The 19383-nt window shown below is 45.7% G+C and overlaps 2 protein-coding genes across 3 annotated transcripts in view; one reads left to right on the top strand and one right to left on the bottom strand.

Annotated features, from left to right (window-relative positions):
* The window catches only part of LOC144178098 (protein zwilch homolog), a 261163-nt gene that overhangs the window by 16234 nt on the left and 225546 nt on the right, over positions 1-19383 (top strand). The gene's annotated exons all lie outside the window — the stretch shown is intronic.
* Positions 15341-18367, bottom strand: LOC144178508 (uncharacterized). The gene is made up of 3 exons (XM_077706423.1): positions 18215-18367; positions 17653-18109; positions 15341-17343 (listed from the first exon to the last, which is right to left on the bottom strand). The coding sequence occupies exons 1-3, from the start codon at positions 18365-18367 to the stop codon at positions 16364-16366; spliced, it is 1590 nt and encodes a 529-aa protein (XP_077562549.1). The 3' UTR covers positions 15341-16363.

The raw sequence follows: 19383 nt of genomic DNA, 5'->3' as shown, positions 1-19383 counted from the left end.
ACACTTCTGATGACCTCGCAGAACGGATCAAACAAGACCGCTATCCGGGTCTGCGCGTTTTAATAAATGTTCATTAAGCTGTGCGCATAAGATATTTTGCACATAATGGATCAAGAAACACCGCATTTTCACCACACCACGTGCAACGAAGTCAACAAAGCTGCACCTAATTTTGTACGAAACACTCCTGAATGACCTTCTGACCGCTGGAAAAATTTGGTTGGCACCCGGATTAAATTGGTTGGCACTTGGATTAAATTCGCTGGCACCTGGATTAAATAAACGGCGTTTGGGTTAAGGGGGCAGACTGGTCTTAGAGCTTTTTTTTTATTTACCAACCAATTTTAATGAAACTGCACTGCGTTATAGAGTTTTTTGTGCTGATTTCAAATCTGCCATTAGATTTTTTGTAAGCTGATTATATTTTGAATTAATTAATGATTAATTGCCATTATTTTGGGTCACAGTTACAAAATAACCACTCCATACAGAATGGCAGTTACCACGTGGCTAGGCAGACAAATGACTAAAGAATACAACATAGGAAGAACTTTTTTGATTCAGCTATTTTTGGTCGTGTTACAACACAGGGAACTTCGCTTCTTCTGGGCTCTGCCAGAAATGGCTCGCAGGTGGTGCCAATTGAACACAGTAATAATTTTCCAAAGCCTACATTTGAAAAATTTGTTCCCAACATTGTATTCTCCACACATTTCGGTATCAGAAGCAAAAAGAATTAAAGTTGTACCTGCTCTGGGTGCCAAGATATCTGAGGATGAAATGCTAGCTTTGCATTGCAACAAAAGTGCCGTTTCACCATCGAATTCTGCGCTAACTGAGCTGTAGAGTGCACTTTAAAATGCTATTATAATATAACAACAACAAAATATGGTGCCTTTTGATGAGGAAATTTACAGACTGATAGAAAATGGCCGTGGAGGCCAAAAATGCCATTTTTGAGAAAATGCTTTTTTTGACCGTTTTTCGGCCCCAAAGACCCAACTGCCCCCTTAAATTCGATGGCACTTGGATTAAATTTGGTGGCGATTGGAATAAATTGAGCGGGAAAACCTGTAGTATTTCTCCACGACACGGTCTGCACGGGGTACCAAAGTGCCCACTCTGTTGCTGCTGCTGCTAGTGCCTGTCTGTTGAGATTTTGAGAGAACAGGCAAGGAAGTCTCAAGAAGAACCAGTTTTGGATGCGTTCACTACGTACGTGCATCCACTCTTGCCTTCTGTCTTTGCCGCATGTGCACACCTCCTCAGTCCTTGCTTGTCCATTGCATGTCTCTGCTAACCTTCATAACAGTAGTACAGTCAAACCCCGCGATAACGAAATCCCATGAGCACGAAATTCCCGCAGCAGCGAAATATTTCCAGATCCCCGGTGAGCGTATTAGAAGCCTGTGTATCTCATATCGTGCGGCAATGAAATGTTTTTGGACAGTGATCCCACATTGATGAATTTTGCTGAAAATCCACTCAGCATTTTTGCTTACCAACTTGAGGTTAACAGTGTCCAAAAGGTGCTCAGGTGCATTTCTTTTCGGACTCCAAGGGCGTAAACTTCTGCCAGAGTGTGCCTGCGTGGCCGCCGCCATATTTGTTTACAAAAGAGACCCTGCAGGAGGTGGCCGTGGAGGGCGACACGTGGTGACTCGTAGCACGGCTTTGGCTTGGGCTACGGCACCCAGCTACTGCTGAACAGCGTGCGTGCGTTCATTGTGTATGTGGCAGTCGGCACGTTGGCTCTCAGTAAGCCCGCTACAAGTCGAGGCAGCCATCAGTGCCCAAGTCAGTGGCCCATGTGCAGGAAGGGAGGATAGCGCCGACGGGTTTGAGCTCGTGGCCTGCAGCCATGAAACTGCCTGCAGCTCGCTCTACCATTTTGAAAAGCAAGGCTGCCACCCTTTAATGGTGCACGTGTGCAAAGCAAAGCAGTGGGGGCCGTGACCTTTCTGGACGTCAACAAAGAGCGGTGCTCACTTTAGTTTTGTGAACGGCATTGGATTAAGGAAGTGCCACTGTCTGGCAAAGTTTGTCAACAGAGAAAGCTGCTCGGACATGCTCTGTGCAGAGGACCAAGGAGAAAAACACGAAGAGAAGGCGAAGCCGCGGGATGTATGACATGATTCGGTTGTTGTTAGGTGCGCAAACTAATATTACCGACTTTCAGGAATAAATTTTCAGCTTGCGGGCGATTTCTGTGTTATGTTTCATCCTCGTGGCAACGAGATTCCCGCAAAAGCGATTGGCTTTCCTCAGCAGTTTCGTTGTTGCGATGTTTGACTGTACGTGCTTTTGAAGCAAGGCCACATAGGTGCTGCCATGATCAGAGGCACCAGGGGGGTGGCTGCGTCTTCCAGTGTGTAGTGTGGGAGCATGTAAACTCGCTGTTCTCGCGGGTATATAACATCTGTTACATGCACTTTGATCATCTTTTCAGCGTTTTAGTTTAGAGCGCCCTTGATATTCTCGCAAGTTTGCGTACCGTACCTGTGGTCTTGCTTGCCCCTCCGACGCATTGTATGTATGGTACGATCGATTATATACAGTGTAGGCCATTTATAACATAACCGCTTATAGTGCGTGACTGGATACAATGTGGTTTTTTTTTGCCGCCAGTTTGCCTCCCACAGAACTCAAAGCAACGCGGTTTTCTAAAGCACAGTACTGTTTTTAGTGCAGTTTTCTGGTGGGCCCGCTGATCGACCAGTGCAGCTAGGGCATCGTTTTAGTGTTGCGAAACCCCCCCCTTGCGCGATAAGGGGTCTCTGTTGGAACATTGTGCAGATAAGCAACCGCCTCCTCACCTTTTGAACGCCTGGAGATGGCGAGCCGCAACGCCAAAGATTTCCACTGTGGTGATTGTATGAAACTTTACAGTTTCCTTTACCAGTACGCTGTGCTGATAAGCAACCGCCTTCGGCATCGCAAACGTAAGGTGGGGTGAAAAAAAATTGCTGCTTGCAGGGGTGAGACAGCTGCGCATATTGCGCAGTTCTGATACAAATGTGTTTTCCTGCGCCGGGCTGCTCCAAAAGCTTGAAATACACAAAAATTGTGCCAAACTGCTCCAAAACAGTGAGAGCCAAGGATTTTAACGCTCCCGTCAGTTTCGGTGGGGAAAAATGCTTACTGACGGCATAATTTTCCAGCACCCCAAAGGATGCTGTTTGTAAAGGTTTAATCGATTGATCATTTAATTAAAAAAACCCGCATAAATTTTCCCCGATGTAGTCTTTTTGAAAGTCACAATGTCGGGTTGCTCATGTTATATTTTGTGAGATTTTAAAGTCTTCCCATCCAAAACCATTGCAAAGTCCTGTAGAAAAAATACTTATGTGTACTGAGGCGACAAACTTCTTGTCTAAGTTGATGAAAAAACGGCAATTTTCGGAGTGCCGTATCTCCGGAACGACATCACGGGGTGCCGCCATCTTGGTGTGGAGAAGGTTAGGAAACACGGCCGCCGAGCGAAGCAGTTGCTCGTGGTTCAGGCAGAGTGCTCTTCGCCGATTTCTACCGTGGTTTTGGTTATGAGGGTGGCTGGGTTTACACTTAGTCGTTTGGTCTGTTGCGGGAAGTTGCGGGACTCGAAAGACGGGAGTTCATCAGAAACGTGCTGCCTGCGAATTCGCCGAGTTTCGGACTTGAGTGTGAGGCGCGGTGCGTGCTTGAAGTGACATTTCGGACTTATTGCGGTGTTATAAAACGCTGAGTTATTGCTGCCTTTGACAGCGAGCTTGCGAGCGGCGGGAATGGGAGATCGACACTGCAGAAGTGGCGGCGCAGGCTACATCGCCGCAAAATGTTCAAGTAGTGTCCGATAGCGGGACAGGCTATTATTACACGCTAGTAATAATAGTTCATCTAGCTGAAGTGAAATTTAATGCCAAGAGGGAGGGGGCTAAATGTACCAACGTTACTCAAATTACGATCGTAGTGAACGTGCACATTGGGGATTGAAATGGGAGGGCTGGTGGGGTGCGACGACTGTCACCTCGCTTTGCGCAACTTTTACCGTGGTTCTGTGCGTAAAGCCCAGTCTGGGATTAGAAAAATATTAATTTCTGCATTCACATGATAATCAAAATGCTTTGCAATTGCTTAGTTTTTCAATTCGATATTTCCAACGGCGTTCCATGCTATCTATGCATAGAGCCTCAGAATTTAAAAATGGTTTGTGAAAGGGTAGTGGAATAGAAAAAAAAAAACAACTTTATTGGAATGCTGTTTCAGTGTTATGAACGTTCAAAACCGATTAAAAATTGCACTTTTCTCCCCGGAGTTGCCGAAAATGTGATTTTTTAGGCCCCTATAGGGTGACATAATATATGTCGTTCTTCTGCTCCCAATCAAGGTTCTTCTGCTCCAAAATCGAGATTTCGCTGCTCCAAAAACTGCTCCCAAATCTGATTAAGCTGTCTCACCCCTGTGCTTGCGTTTTATTCACATTGTCCCTTGGCATCACTTCATAGATGCTAAGAAATGCAGCCATGCTCCCTCGAAACGTAAATGCAGAGCAAGTGAAAGCCGTGCTTGCGGTTTGTAAGACCCTGCAGCAGTGGCTGATGTGGGAAAAAAGGCTAAGTAAAGACTACGCCTCGGTTTTTAAGAGGACTTGTTTGAGTGATGATGAACAAAGAATTATTGGAAGGTAAGTTGCGATGTGGTTGGATTCACGCGTGTTTTGTTTACAGTGTGGATTATTGCGGCTCCCGCGATACACGTTATGGGCAGTCTACACAAAGAAATCCAAGGTTTGACGAAATCTCATTTGGTCGGGCAAGAGGTTCATAGTTGACTAGAAGTTCTACACTGACTTCTTGACTAGCAGTCTACACTGTACAAAGCACGCAGCATGAGCAGGCTCAGCCATCCAGCGGTCATTGGCTCTGTTTTCTAGTAATTTCGAGCGTCTACGCCACCTTTGTGGCCCTGCGCTGTGTGCAAAGCCCACAGCGTTATTCCAGGAATTTTTGTATGTTGTCAAGCACGTCAGTAAATAAAAAATCAAAATCAAATCAAATACACGTTCCGAACCTGCCCCATTGGTTCATTAAAATTTGAAATTGTGATACAGCCAACTTGAAAACAGTCCCTTTGCTTTCTGTTTACTGTGGACGGCTGCATAATGAAGCGTCCGGTGAGCCCGCCGATCGGGCTGACCATGGCAAAAGTGCCGGGCGGGAGCGGGCTGGGGTCACGTTCACGGCCGCTTTCAGGTGAAGTTTACTGAAAGAGAGACGTTGTGCTTGATGGTCTGGCAGTCCTAAGAAAGCCCTTTGAAAGCATGCGATAATTACATAAAATGGCTTGAAAACCGTCACTTTGGTTTTCATGGCTTTGAGCCTGGAGGTGCGCTCGACAGCACCACACCGTGTGGTTGTGAAAACACTGCGGAGGCTGGCAGAGGCGTTGTTTCGACTGCCATACTGCCAAAGCTGAGCAGTTGAGCTGCCTGAAGGCGTTTAGGCCTACCATCCTGGTGCATTATTTGATGATTGGTGACTGCTTTCAATAAAAGTGCGGATGGCGACTTCCATTGCAATTCCATGCCGTATTGTCAGCGCCTTGTCTGTCAAGAGTGCCATTGGGCAAGTGGCTACACCAGTACCTCTAGCTACGTGCACCGATTCATAAGAGCTGTTAGCGCCTTGCCGCCGCTCAGAGAGCCGCGCATGTGTAGTGATGTCACGAGTTTCTGCCAAACATCACAGACACTAGGTCATGTCTGAACCAGTGAACTGAGATGGGCTAGTTGGTGCATGATGCTGCTGAGAAAAAATGTGGTTGATCCCTCTTTCGTAGCTATTGGTAAAACACGAAAGTGAAGTGTGCTTCGCAGGAGCAGTGGAATGTTTATTGTGCATCGATGTGAACTTGCACATTGCTATTTATATTTCATTGGTGTGGCACCGTCAGACGCATCAACATTAGGCACTGGATTACATGCACCACAGCATTGTGTAAATCCGACCAAAATTACAGGCCGTGTGAGCAAAACCGAGCGGGTTGCCAGCGAGTTTGGTGAACTCGCGCCACTGCAGCGAAAGAAGCATGATTTGCGGGTCGGAAGCTGTCTTGTGGGTGTGCTTGGCGAGCAGTGGCCTGCTGGCAGGTTGCTTTGCCAAAGGTGCGACCGCTTTTGTCCTGCCCCGTAGCGTCTATGGCAAACGCTTGCGTTGCGACGAGCTCAGCTCGTGGAATGCAAGAGGCAGAGTTCGTAGCTGGGACCGTGCATGCATGAATGTGCTCTGCTTCCCACTGGCGGGTCTCTTGTCGCACTAAAGCAGTCGTGAGTGCGACATTCGCCCATTGGCGTTGTTGCCTTTCTGCCTTAATGCTACCGTTTTCTTACATGGGTCCATCACACCCGCAGCAGTATGCGGCGGCGAAACACTGCCGCTTACACTGCCCTATCGAGCCGCCAACTGTCGGTGCTCCTTAGAGTTCGGATGCACTACTTCGTTTCACCTGTTCTTGATGGCAGAGCCATCTGAATGGACAAGGAATAATGTAAAGCAAATTCGTACAGATATTTGTGCTTGAGTTCATAGTGCAGTTGGCAGAACGTTTTGCGCCTCCTGTTGCAGCGAGAGAGATAGTGGGTTCGATTGTGTAACTTTTTCTGGCGATGTCATTTTCGTGCAGATATGATGTCACTGAGGCCTTGGTGTATCTCGGCATAAAACACTTTAGTGTGAAACAGCGCTAGAAACGATACGAAAGGAAGAAAGTGCAATGTTTGTCTTGCCTTCCTTTCTTCTAAGTTGGTTATGTCATTTTCCTTTTCCTACCATGGCGGACATCGTGCTCTCCCCATGCTGTTCCATGGCTCGATAAGTAAGGTCAAATTGAAGTATATTCCCTGCATTTGTCTAGCTGTTCATACATCAGCCAAAGTATTGTGTTGTGTAATGGAAGTGAACTCTGTAATTAATGATGTTAACCAAGCTGATGCGCACAGGAGCAAGTGCGTGCTTTTCTAAGAGTGTGGAACTGCCAAGGCCGAGTGTAACAGTACAAGGCGGTGATGGAAAAAGGTGGCAAGGAAAGGAGCGGAGTGACAGTGCGGCTTTGAAGGACAATGATAAGCAGGGAGCAAAGATAGTGGAGAGAGTGTCGTGAAAGGGAGAAACTTGGATCGAGCGGGCGAGGGAAGCGGGTGTTTGGTCATCGCCTTGGGATTGCATTGCATGTGTTTTCGTGTCCGTTGGCTCGATGGGAGCTTCAAATTTGTGGTCTGCCGGCCACTGGTGCATTGGCGTTCTGCTGTTGCGTGGGGTCATTGAAGGTTAACTCCCGCCTGCGAGTGCCCGCCGGCTTTGTTGCGTTTGTTCAACAAGTGGTCTTACCTGCCTGTGGACACATCAGGCAGCGTAGAGCGGAGCTTAAGGATAAAGATGATGAGGTGGCAAAGCGCAGGGGTGAGACAGCTGCGCATATTGCGCAGTTCTGATACAAATGTGTTTTCCTGCGCCAGGTTGCTCCAAAAGCTTGAAAATTGGAAAAATTGCGCCAAACTGCTCCAAAACAGTCTGAGAGCCAACGATTTTAACGCTTCCGTCAGTTTCATTGGGGAAAAATGCTTTTAGACGGCATAATTTTTCAGCACCCCCAAGGTGACGGTGTTCGTAAAAGTTTTATTGATCAATCAATAAAAAAACACGCATAAAATTGTCCCCGCAACAGTTTTTCGAAAGTCACAGTGTCGGGTTGCGGATGTTATATTCTGTGCGTTTTTAAAGCTTTCCCATCGAAAACCATTGCAAATTCCTGTATAAAAATCATAATGTTTACTGAGGCGGCAAAACTTGTTCAAGTTTATGAAAAAACGGCAATTTTCGGAGCGCCGTATCTCCGGAACGATCTCACTGGGCGCTGCCATCTTGGTGGGGTGAAGATTGGAAAACATGGCCGGCGGTGGAAGCAGTTGCTCGTGGTTCAGGCTAGTTCACTCTAGGTCAGACAGAGAGCTCTTCAAAGATTTCTACCGTGGTTTTGGTTAAGGGGGTGGGTACAATTAGTTGTTTGAACGGTTACGGGAAGTTGCGCCACTCGAAAGACTGATTTCATCAGAAGCAACGTGGTGCCCGCGAATTCGCCGTGTTTCGGCCATGAGTGTGAGGTGCGGTGCATGCTTGAAGTAAAATTTCGGACTTATTGCAGCGTTTCAAAACGCTGAGTTATTGCTGCCTCTGACAGCGCGCTTGCGAGCGGCGGGTATGGGACGGTCGACACTGCAGAAGGGGCGACGCAGCTGGCTACATTGCCACAAATGTTCAAGCAGTGTCCGGTAGCGGGACGGGCTATTATTGCACGCTAGTAATAATGGTTCATCTGTCTGAAGTGAAATTTAATGTCAAAAGGGAGGTCGCTAAGCATACCAACGTTACTCAAATTACGATCGTAGTGAACGTGCACCTTGGGGATTGAAATGGGAAAGCTGGTGGGGTGCGACGACTGTCACCTCGCTTTGCGCAACTTTTGCCATGGCTCTACACTTGTGCTTAAAGCCGAGTCTGGGATTACAAAAATAATACTTTAGGCGTTCGCAGGATAATAAAAATGCCTTACGATTGCTTAGTTTTTCATTTTAATTTTTTCAACAGACCTCCATCCACGCTATCTATGCGTAGAGCCTAAGAGTTTAAAAATGGTTTGTAAAAATGAAGTGCAGTTCGTACCTTGTGATACTCTGGTAGAACAAACTTTATTGACAGGCTATTTCAGTGTTATGTGCGGTCAAAACCGGTTAAAAAGTGCGGCGTCCAACCCCGTAGGGAGTAGCGAAGGTGTGTTTCGAGTAGGGGTGACGTCGGGATCGACGAGTGGCTACGTCCGGGCGCAGTGTACACACTGTGTAGGTTGCAGGCACTCGACAGTCTTTCTTCCTTCCTTCCTTCCTTCCTTCCTTCCTTCCTTCCTTCCTTCCCCCCGATATTCCAAAAATTTGATTTTTTTGGCACATAAGGTGACATAATCAATGTCGTTAACTGCTCCAAATCAAGGTTCTTCTGCTCCAAAATCGAGATTTCACTGCTCCCAAATCTGATTCAGCTGTCTCACCCCTGAAAGCGGTGTAAAAGATGGGAAAAACACCGTCGATGGGAATCAGCTTGCATACACGACGCCTTGCTGTGAATCTCCCTCTTTCTTTGTGTTCGTTTTTATTCAGGCTGGTTCCCATCGGCGGTGTACCAACTAGCACAGACCAGAGCCATTCTGGAAGACACCCCGTTGTACGAAGCGGACTGTGCGCACCCGAGCGTTGTGTAATCGAGGTTTTTAATGCATTGTTTCTATGGGGAGCTTGCCGGGACCGCGGTGATCGGTCGTAAGACCGGGGGACATATCAGTAGGGTTTCACTGTAGTACATTGTGAAACTGAAAAGCTGCACGAAAGGAGGCGAGTGGACGCCCAACGTGTCATGTGCTGTGCACAATGTTACGAGAGCTAACTCAGTTTCGCAGTTCACTATCGGAAGAGAGTGGTCCGTGCAGCGGTCACAAGAAGTTGCGACGTTGCGGTCAAGTTTTGTGCTTCGCACGTTCATCGTCGCGAACCACGTGGCGGTTGGTTGCTATGGTTGCTACGGTGGAAATTAACTTTTTTTTTTTAACTGTCTAGGCATGCTCGACGTCGCATGCACACAATACAAGTCATGAAGTGGTTTGTGTGCACATAGCCAGAATGCGTTGCTCACCAGTTTGCTGAGAATCAGGCGTTATTTGAGCCGTATATATTGGTTTACCCCAGAATGAGAGCCACTTATTGTGTAATTATGGGGGTTTCTAGCGAATTAAATGTCTACAGCATTCTTCAAATGTACTGCCACGTCATAAGACAATGCTGCCGTAACGCAGCCAAAAATTAGCCAGGAACGACAACAGGTATGTAACCACCGTGCCTCCATGTGTGCGCAGACAGTTAAGTTTATGTTTAAGGCTTAAGGCTTTGCACGACTTACAATGCTGACTACTTACAATAGAGAGCAGAATACAAAAATGTATTTCTTTGTATCTCTTTGAAAACATTTGTACGGCAAGGTATTTCATGAATTTTCCAACTATGGTCATGCTGTCTAGATACAAAATGAGGGGTAAACAGAAAGATGTCAGGAATAATGTTAGTTTTTATTAAAATAGATACGATACAGCAAATTAAGTTTGACATGCTGCCTGCGTTCTTTGAGGGGTTCCCAGTTAAGCTGGTTTTTAAGTAATGTAACACTGGATCGGAAATTGTAATCGCTCGTGGCAAAATGGGCGGCACGGTTTTGTACACGTTCTAACATTTCGCATTAGTAGGCAAGTTGCGGGTCCCAAGCAGCGCAGCCGTACTCCACGATGGACCTTACGTGGGTGAAATAAAGAAGTTCTTTCAACTCAGGAGGGCCAGCCCTGAAACTGCGCCGAAGAAAGTTAAGCGTGCGGCAGGCAGAAGAACAAGCATGTTCAACCTGTCTTTTCCAGGAGAGGTTGGATGAGAAGTAAATACCGAGGCACTTACATCTGTAACTGTGTTAAGGGGCACATTGTCAAGGACATATTGCGACAAAATGGGTTTATGACTGCGCGAAAAAGTAATGTGCTGACATTTCATTGCATACGTCATTTTTCATTTTTTACACCAGCGCTAAATTGAATGTAGATCGTTTTGAAGATGGCACGTATCATGCGAGCTAGTTATACGGTGATAAATGACACAGTCGTCAGCATACAGATGCACTTTGCATTTAAAGGGACACTGAAGTGAATTTGTCAAGCTCCCGTTTTTGCTTGCACTGTGTAGACTGGCTCAAATTAACACACTATTCATCGTTTATCCGGTTGACAAATCGGTAATTATTTTACAAAGTGCGAAAGAAGAAAAACTACTATGCGCGGTTTGCGGCGGCCGCACCAACTAAAGGCTGTGACGTCAGGAGGGGGGGCACCGTGATTGGACGATGCCCAAGGTTAGCAATCAAAAGTTTCGGTTTCGGTTCTGTAAAACAACATGCTTGACATCTGATGGCGTTGTTGGATGGGCTTTCTCGATTTCTCAATTATCGCCGTACCGCGCTTCTGCCATGTTGTCGGCTGTCAAATGTCTAAGATAAACCTCCCAGGGCGGCTTGGAATCGTAGAAATCACTAGACGAGGCCTACGCAGTGGATGAACGCCCTCCGCGTCACCGCAGACTCAAATGCCATGCGCTTTTCCCGCATATTCGAAGCTTGCCTCACTCATGTCTGTTCGTAAAAAGCTAGTTCGCACCAGGCCAAGGGTGTGCTGATTCAGGCCTGGGCCCACTGCCCGCAAGCAGTCGGTGCTTGTGACAACAGCACGCCAACGAGAACTCGCTAGCGCGTCATTGTCAGTATGCGCGCGTCCTGCGATCTCACTCGTGGAGCAGTGAACGTTACGACCCAAAAATGGTGAACTCAGTTCAGAAAACATCGACCGCATACGAAAAAATCAACTTACAAAAAAAAAAAAAAAAAACATGTACCCTCGGGGATTCGAACTTGCGACTTTCAAAACAAATTCCAGCGCCTCAGACCGCTAGGCCACAAGCCGGCGCTGGCCGGTTTGGATATATAAGGTTTATAATGTATGACCAGTTTACACTTTTATTTATTTTAAGCATTTTAAGTACTTTATGTGACTATGTTGTATATCACTCCTGCAGTAAGTGTCCCCCAAACTTCCACAATATCTCACGTCTAGCAATTGCATTTCTTTGACGGAAAAGCGTTCGCAGATGTGCGGTCGTGCTGCTGACTGCTGTGCTTGTTTACCCAGCGCAAAAAGTGCTTCCTGCTCCCTAGTTTTGCGCTGTACGGTAAAAGTTTCAGGTGATTTTATTTTCTTAGTACCTATATTGACTTCGCTGACTCTTCTCCCACCTTCAATTGGCCTTAGATTTTCCTACTAGCGTAAAGTCAGCGAAGCGTCGCATGTGCACTTGTGCAGTGCTTGTGTGGAGCGACCCGGACTCTGAGTTTGACACAGTGTACAAACTAACAAAGTAAGGAAAGGCACATTCTTTCATTCACAAAGGTGTTGTGGCTTAGTTTCAATTGAGCGAGCGAATAGCGACGACCCGTCGGCGGCCGGCGGACGAAACGCTGGGCCGACTGACTCGATCGGTAGGTCGGCTGGTCGGCGAACCGTGCAGTAGCGCAGCCATTTTCCAGCTCATCTCCTGCTGACGTCACACGAAAACGCCACAGAAAATGGGCGAGCGTAAAGAGAGGAGGACAGCATTTTCGAATTGATTTTTCTACTAAATAAATTCGCGTAAACGCGGCCAGAGTGGTCGAAACAATGCTTACGGACTCCGAACTACAATTTGCGCTAGTAATTCCGCAATGTTTACAAATCACTTCAGTGTCCCTTTAAGATCAGCTACGGTGTCGTTGATAAAAACAAGAAAAAGCAGAGGCCCCAAAGACCCCTGCAGAACACTGGAAGAGACACTCACTGCGTCTAATTGGCACCCATGCAAAAAACACGCTGCGTGCCATTTTCCAAATAAACCCTTATCCACTGCATTACATTGCAGTGTAAGCCAAGAAAAGATAGTTTGTGTAAAAGCAAGTCATGAGGAACACAATTGCAGGCCTTCTTAACATCTAAAAATACACAATCTGTTTGTTTGTTTTGGTCAAATGAAGAGAAAATGTCATGACTAAATTCAACCAATTGAGTCGTACAGGAAAAGCCAGCCCGGAAACCATGTTGACAATTTGTAAAGTAATTATTGCTTTCCAAATGCTTAATCACTGCACTATAAATTATGTGCTCAAGATTATTTCCGCACACGCTTGTAAGGGAAATGGGCCTATAATTTTCATGGTTGCTTTTGGAGCCGCTTTTGTGAATGGGGACCACATTAGCGGTTTTCCAGTCATAAGGCAGTTCACCGGTATCCAGCGTTATGCTGAACAACGTAACCAGAAAGTGGGCAATGATTTCAGAACAAGCATGCAAAACATAATCCGGTATGCCGTCCGGTCCACCAGCTGAATTAACTTTAACATTTTTAAGCAGATTGAGAACACCATTTTGTGTGATAGGTAGTTATGGGGCCCATAGGTTGGTTTATCTTTTCAGACACAGGCGGGAGGTTTCCTGAATAGGGGGCGCAAAAACTGATTTGAAATAATGATTAAAACAAGTAGCCTTTCTAGAGTCGTCCGTAAGTATTTAACCATCAGTTTGTAGGCTGGGTACCCCTGTAGGTTCCCTGCCCAGGGACTTAACAAATTTCCACATTTCCTTGGGATTTTCTTTAAGGGGGGACACTGGTCTTAAAACAACTTCTTTTATTTTCAAGTAAACTCTGTGAAACTTGTCAGTCTTGCTGCTTTTTTCCCACTGATTTCGAATATGCCAGTATTTTTTCAGTTGGTCAATTAGTTACCAAGATAATTAGAGATAATTAGCCATTTTGCCCCAACAATTAACAAAGCAGTGTTGCTCACAAAACTGTAATCTTTATATTTTCCATTACTATGAACCCTGCTGAATGCAATCTTGGAAACAGTTTTTTGATGCACCGCTTGGAACTAATTTTACGGCTCATTAAACTTCGGTAGCACCAGTGGCAAGGAACCATTTTCAGTGCCCATTTCAAACACCGAAGTTTAATGAGCTGTAAAATTAGTTCCAAGCGATGCATCAAAAAACTGTTTCCAAGATTGCATTCAGCAGGGTTCATAGTAATGGAAAATATAAAGATTACAGTTTTGTGACCAACACTGTTTTGTTAATTGTGGGGCAAAAATGGCTAATTATCTCTAATTATCTTGGGAACTAATTGACCAACTGAAAAAATACTGGCATATTTGAAATCAGTGGGAAAAAAGCAGCAAGACTGACAAGTTTCACAGAGTTCACTTGAAAATTAAAAGAAATTGTTTTAAGACCAGTGTCCCCCCTTAAGCTTCGTTCCTTGAGAACAAAAGCACTTCTGCTTGGAGTCTTTGTTACGTCTCTTTATATCGTACCCAAGCTTCCTAGTTTTTTACTTTTCTTTTTTTCTCTATTAGCAGCAAAGTATCTCGGGTCATCCATAGCTTATCAGCACGTTTTTACGGGAGATAATTTTACTAGGGACATATTTTTCTACTAAGTGTTCCAATTTAACTTTCAGTGCGTTTCATAATGAACTGCAATTAAGTGAGTGACTCATTTCAATAAATTCTGGGAGGAAAGACTGAAGTTCTTCCGACAAAGCTGCGTAATCACCTCTGTTATAGAAAAATACCATCTTCAGATATGTGTTTTCAAAGACTCGTTCTTTCCTCACACCATTAGTTTGTGGAATAAGTTGCCAAGTGCTATAGTTGATTGTACCACTAACGAGCTTTTTAGTATCTGTTAGACCTGTGGTTCTGTTTTTATTTGTACAGCGATGTGTCTTAGCCTGCCTGCCACATGTATATGACCACATGTGCAATTTCCCCCCTGCTATAATGCCATCTTGGCACTGCAGGAAAATAAATAAATAAATAAAATAAAGTAAAGTCCTGTGGGCTCGCAGTTGCTGCAAGCGTGCAGTTAAATCAGCCGTTCTGCATTGTATCGTATGTGTCCCGGGGCTCGCGCTTTGATTTGATTGTTTGGAAAGCAGTGACCACTGCAATCTTCTGAGAGGTGTAAGAGTGTCAGTACAAGTGTGTTCAGCCATTTCTCCTTGTGGTCCGCATGTTCGCTTCCGACCTTCGTTCGTTCTCTTGTGAGCCCGTGGGCAAAATTATTTATCTTCAGCCTCTCAAATGTTTGCTTTCGCCTGTTTCTGTCAGTGTGTCAGCTGAAGTCAGTGTCAGTTTCTATCAGGTGGAGGTGCTGATGTTGGTCCAGTGCTACCTCGTTTCATATGATCTGTTTTAAGGTTAAACACAGGAGATTTACAGTGTTCCATGTGACAGACCGCTTTAAACTTTTAACAATAACATCACAACTATGAGTTAATAACAGTAAAGCGTGTTGTTTGGCTAGTTGGTACACTTAACCCTTTGAGGGTCACGGCCATACATGTACGGCATCGGCAAACGTACATGTACGTCATGTACGTACATGTACGTGGGTCATTTCAGATAAGATCGAACAAAGCATGGCTGGTCGACCTCTTCAATTCGCTTGAAATTTTTTCACCTCATTCCCGCATGTATGTAATGTGCGGATTCACAAATATTTTCGGCGGAAAAAATTTTGGCCGACTGAAAAAAAATTTGGAACCCACCCTCGTGGACCCCGGCCGCTACCTGCCCATGCGCCGCGGCCAAGTTTAGCGGCGTCTACCACAAAATATACTAATCAGGCGGGGATGCTAATTTTTATGCGTAATCTACGCCTGGTGTACATTTTGCACCCAAAATATCGTTGGCTAGAAATACATATATTTTTTGTGATAAATTTCCAAATCTTGCTCAGAGCGCATTTTGTTCTGTACTTTGCGGGCCAGTATTATCGTAAGTAATGGAGCTAGAGCGTTCAAATTTGAGTGACGGCTGCTCCTGGCAAGCACAAATAAGGGCTGTAAATATCGTGCCTATGCACACTACGGTTAAAAAGCAAATGGCGCACAAGTGTGAAGAAAAAACTAAAACACTCCGAGTTCAGAGGCTTATTAAAAAAAAAACACTTCTTCGATTTTGCTGAAATTCTCCCCAGATGTTAATCTGGGAATGTACTTCAATGATCATTAAAAACATGTTGCATCATTTTGTTCCTGACGCGCCTACAGCGCGAGAAAAAAGCCTGGTCGGCCAGGTCTTCACAAGATCCTGAGACACGAAACAGTGAAAGCAACTTCCAGTGAATGTGCAGAAATTTGATAATTTTTTGTACCAAAGGCAAACGATTACTTATTGATAGTATTACAGAGAATTCAGAAGCAAAACTGAAATTTTTATGTGACTTTTGGAACGAAAATAAACAATGTGCGCACCGCCAAACGTGTACTCTTCGAAGAAAAAACGGAGGAAATCCAGATTCATGCGCATTAAAAAAAAGCGCTTCTTCGAGTTTTATGAAGCTTTCCACAGATATTTTCCTCCTAATTTACTTGCGTGAGCCATTAAAAAAACTCGCATTATTTTGACCACTGAAAAGCCAACGAGCCTTGTCAAGCACGCTCGTCACAAGGAGCTGAGACATAAAACGACGATTGTGACTTTCTGCAGATTTCCTTTATTTATTTTGTAGAAAGGGCAGAATATCTTCTGAGATAAGGAGAATACAATAGCCAAGTGTCATTAACGAAGTCAACGTTTGACATGACAGCGTTCCATCAGCACACCATTAATACCGTGCAGCTACTAGCTGTTTATTTACACGTTGCTTGCTGCATCAATGTTCACAGTTTCCTCAAAGGGGCACAAACAGTCCGCGCTGCGTATAGTTCGCATATATCTGCTTCTGATGACTTCCTTAAACGCCACACGTGCCAGGACTGTATGCCGGGAAAGGCACGCACTGTTCGCCATTCTTCCTTTTTTGTTTCGCGATAGCTGGAAACTTCGTTCCCTTCGAGGTATATGAAGTGAACGCCCTTGATCTTCTCAGACAACACAGTTACCATGTCTTTTGCCGTCTGAATCGCATTTCTTAGTGGTTCTCTTAGGTTGTAAAGTGTCGCCTGGTGTTTGACGATTCCCCCAACTCCGTCGCAGGCATTTTTTCCGTGCCCTGTTGCGGAGAATATCCATTGCGTTTCAGGCACGTCGCTCTTTCCCAACTCATGAAGCTGGTACCTGTTTTTAAAGAGACTGGCAGCTCCGTCACTCACATAAGTCACCTTGGAGTACAGTGGGAGATTGTCGTCTACCCACAGCCTGATTTTTTCTAAAGCCAAGCAGGCATGCGCAGAGTCATGGCAGACGTCATCGCTTGCAACAACAAAACTATGACTGTTTTTTCGGGTCATCACCACACAAGTGAATATCGATACTTGGGTTTTATGCCAGTGGTAGCCTTGTACCTTGTCGGGAAGGATGACAGTCCAATTTTCGGCAAAATCAAAGTGAAACACCACGCTTCCTCGCTGTTCGCATTTTTTTTCATTGTGGATGGCAGCTCCCTGGGTCTTTCGGATGTGATTGTGCACGATCCATGTGGCCAGTGATACTCGGAGTCCCCTCAGGAATGCTGAAGGGTCAAGGGTCTTCTTCACAAGGTCGCCGGACTCCCACGTGGCAACCACACTGTCTTCTTCTTCGGGGATATTTAGTGTTTCGAGCGTCAGGGACTCTCCTTTTGGGCACTTGTCGCACTCCCCTAAGAAGCAGTTGTCTGATGCCGGAGTGCAGAGGAATGCAGCGATCAATCCACTGGCATCTATTTTTTAGTTGCTAGCGTTTTCCACAGCGGCAACATAGAGTTCGTAGTTGGCGCAGTAGACGCAGACACACACTTCTTGCTGAGGACTACATTTGACCCAACGAGGCCGCAACGAGTAAAACTTTGTTAGCCCAATGCTCGAGTCAGGATTTCGTTCCTTGTAAATGCGGTACGCTTCTCGAATTGATCGTGTCATGAAGCGTTTCGTGACAAGAGTTTTTTCTCCGTCACGCACAACCGAGATGAAGTCTTTCTTATTCGGACTTTGTCTCGAACACTCCAGCTCATCTTTCGTGAAGTATTCACATGCCGTGGATATGCAGTCCTGACTCACCCTTTGCCTCGTGTACGGGTCCGGCTGATACCATACGCCGTGCTTTTCCCTCAACTTCCGGGACTTGTTGATCAGGTACATAGAAGCTTCCGGAATGATCTTTTGTACTTCGTTCTTCTTGAGGGATGACGGCAGCAACGTGAGCAGCTGGCAACGCTCCCTGGAGGATGTAGCAGTTACAAAAGCTTGTCGAAACTTGTGGTTGAACTCGGCGCAGGTGAAGCACTTTTTCTCTGTTGAGCCAGATGCAGTCTGCGCGTCATATGCGGCGTCCAGGCTCGAGCGCACTTTTTTGGTCACAGCTTGCTCCAATTCCCTTTGCTTTCGTTTGGCATAAGCTGGTCTGTCCCGTTTTCTCACTGCACTTGGCGGCTTCAGTGGAGACACTTCAGGAAGAAGTACGCCAAGGTTCAGGTGGTCCACAGCTTCCTCGGCAGTCACAAAAATGTCGGCGTCAGGCTCAGACGTTTGCAGAGAAATTTCTTTAGTAAACTGCATGAAGCAGTGCTGACACAAGTAATCATCTTAACTCACTTTCTTGAAGTTGTCCGGGCCCAAAAGGCGTTTCAGGGCGCTGATGTCCAGGTCTTTAACACTGCGAAAGTTTCGTTTCTGCGGTATCCTCCGTCGATGCTTGTCGAGATTGTCCGCACAATGCACTCGATGAAAGCTAGTCTTTGCAGCCATTGAGCAGGAACATAACGAACAAGATGAAACACAAAAGAGACTGAGTAACAAGCTAAATATATAGAAAAAGAATAATAAAATCAGAATACTTAAAAGGAATAATAAAAAATGACAAAATGAAGATTAAAATGCGACCGTAGTCAAATAGTGGGGAGGCAGTGCAAGGCACTCTCCCGGTGTGACAGAACTGAAAACATGTAACCGTTCCAACACACGCAGCCCCTTTTCTTCCAGTCCCCTCTTTCGCTCTTTCTGTCAGCCAAGTCCCCGCCCCCGCATACGGTTGAAAAAGCCCAGAAAATACTCGACTCACACGAAAAAATGTAGATCCCACATGTGTCGTCCCGGACACCACCGGGCTCAAGGGCGTTTGCCTTCCTGTTTGGTCGCTAATTCGGTAATTGAACAAGTGTGTCCGGAGAAGGACCGAAGAGGGGCGTGCTACCTGGAGACGTTACCCGCGCCGAGGTCGTGTGTGGCCGATGTCCGTTTTTAATACTTGCCATGTGTGCTGCCGACAGGACGGGTTTCCGTTGAACCTTTGACTTCAGGCGAACAAAAGTTACGTCCAGGCGAGTTAAAAAACAAGACTGCGTGAACCTTGTCAAATAGCTGATCTTATGGACCCAATATAGCGCATTACAGCAGCAGTGCGCACAAAAAAAGGGCATTGATAATGTAAGACAAAGAGTGACCGCGGTTGGGGAAATCTAGAGGAAGCTATAAAAATAGACCCGAAGTCCTTCAAATTGCGCGTTTTGCCACCATACATTGCAGCGGTTTCGCCACCGCACGACTGTATCCGCGCTGTGCTTAGAATGACGCACGATATTTCTAGGGCTCACGCAAGTAAATTAGGAGGAAAATATCTGTGGAAAGCTTCATAAAACTCGCAGAAGCGTTTTTTTTTTTTTTGCGCGTGAATCTGGAGTTACTTCGTTTTTTCTTCGAAGAGTACACGTTTGGCGGTGCGCACATTGTTTATTTTCGTTCCAAAAGTCACATAAAAATTTCAG

The sequence above is a fragment of the Haemaphysalis longicornis genome, unplaced genomic scaffold (assembly GCF_048455015.1).
Source record: "Haemaphysalis longicornis isolate Haplotype H1 unplaced genomic scaffold, Haemaphysalis longicornis Haplotype H1 scaffold_4, whole genome shotgun sequence".
Lineage (NCBI taxonomy): Eukaryota > Metazoa > Arthropoda > Arachnida > Ixodida > Ixodidae > Haemaphysalis > Haemaphysalis longicornis.
This window is presented reverse-complemented; position numbering and strand designations above follow the sequence as displayed.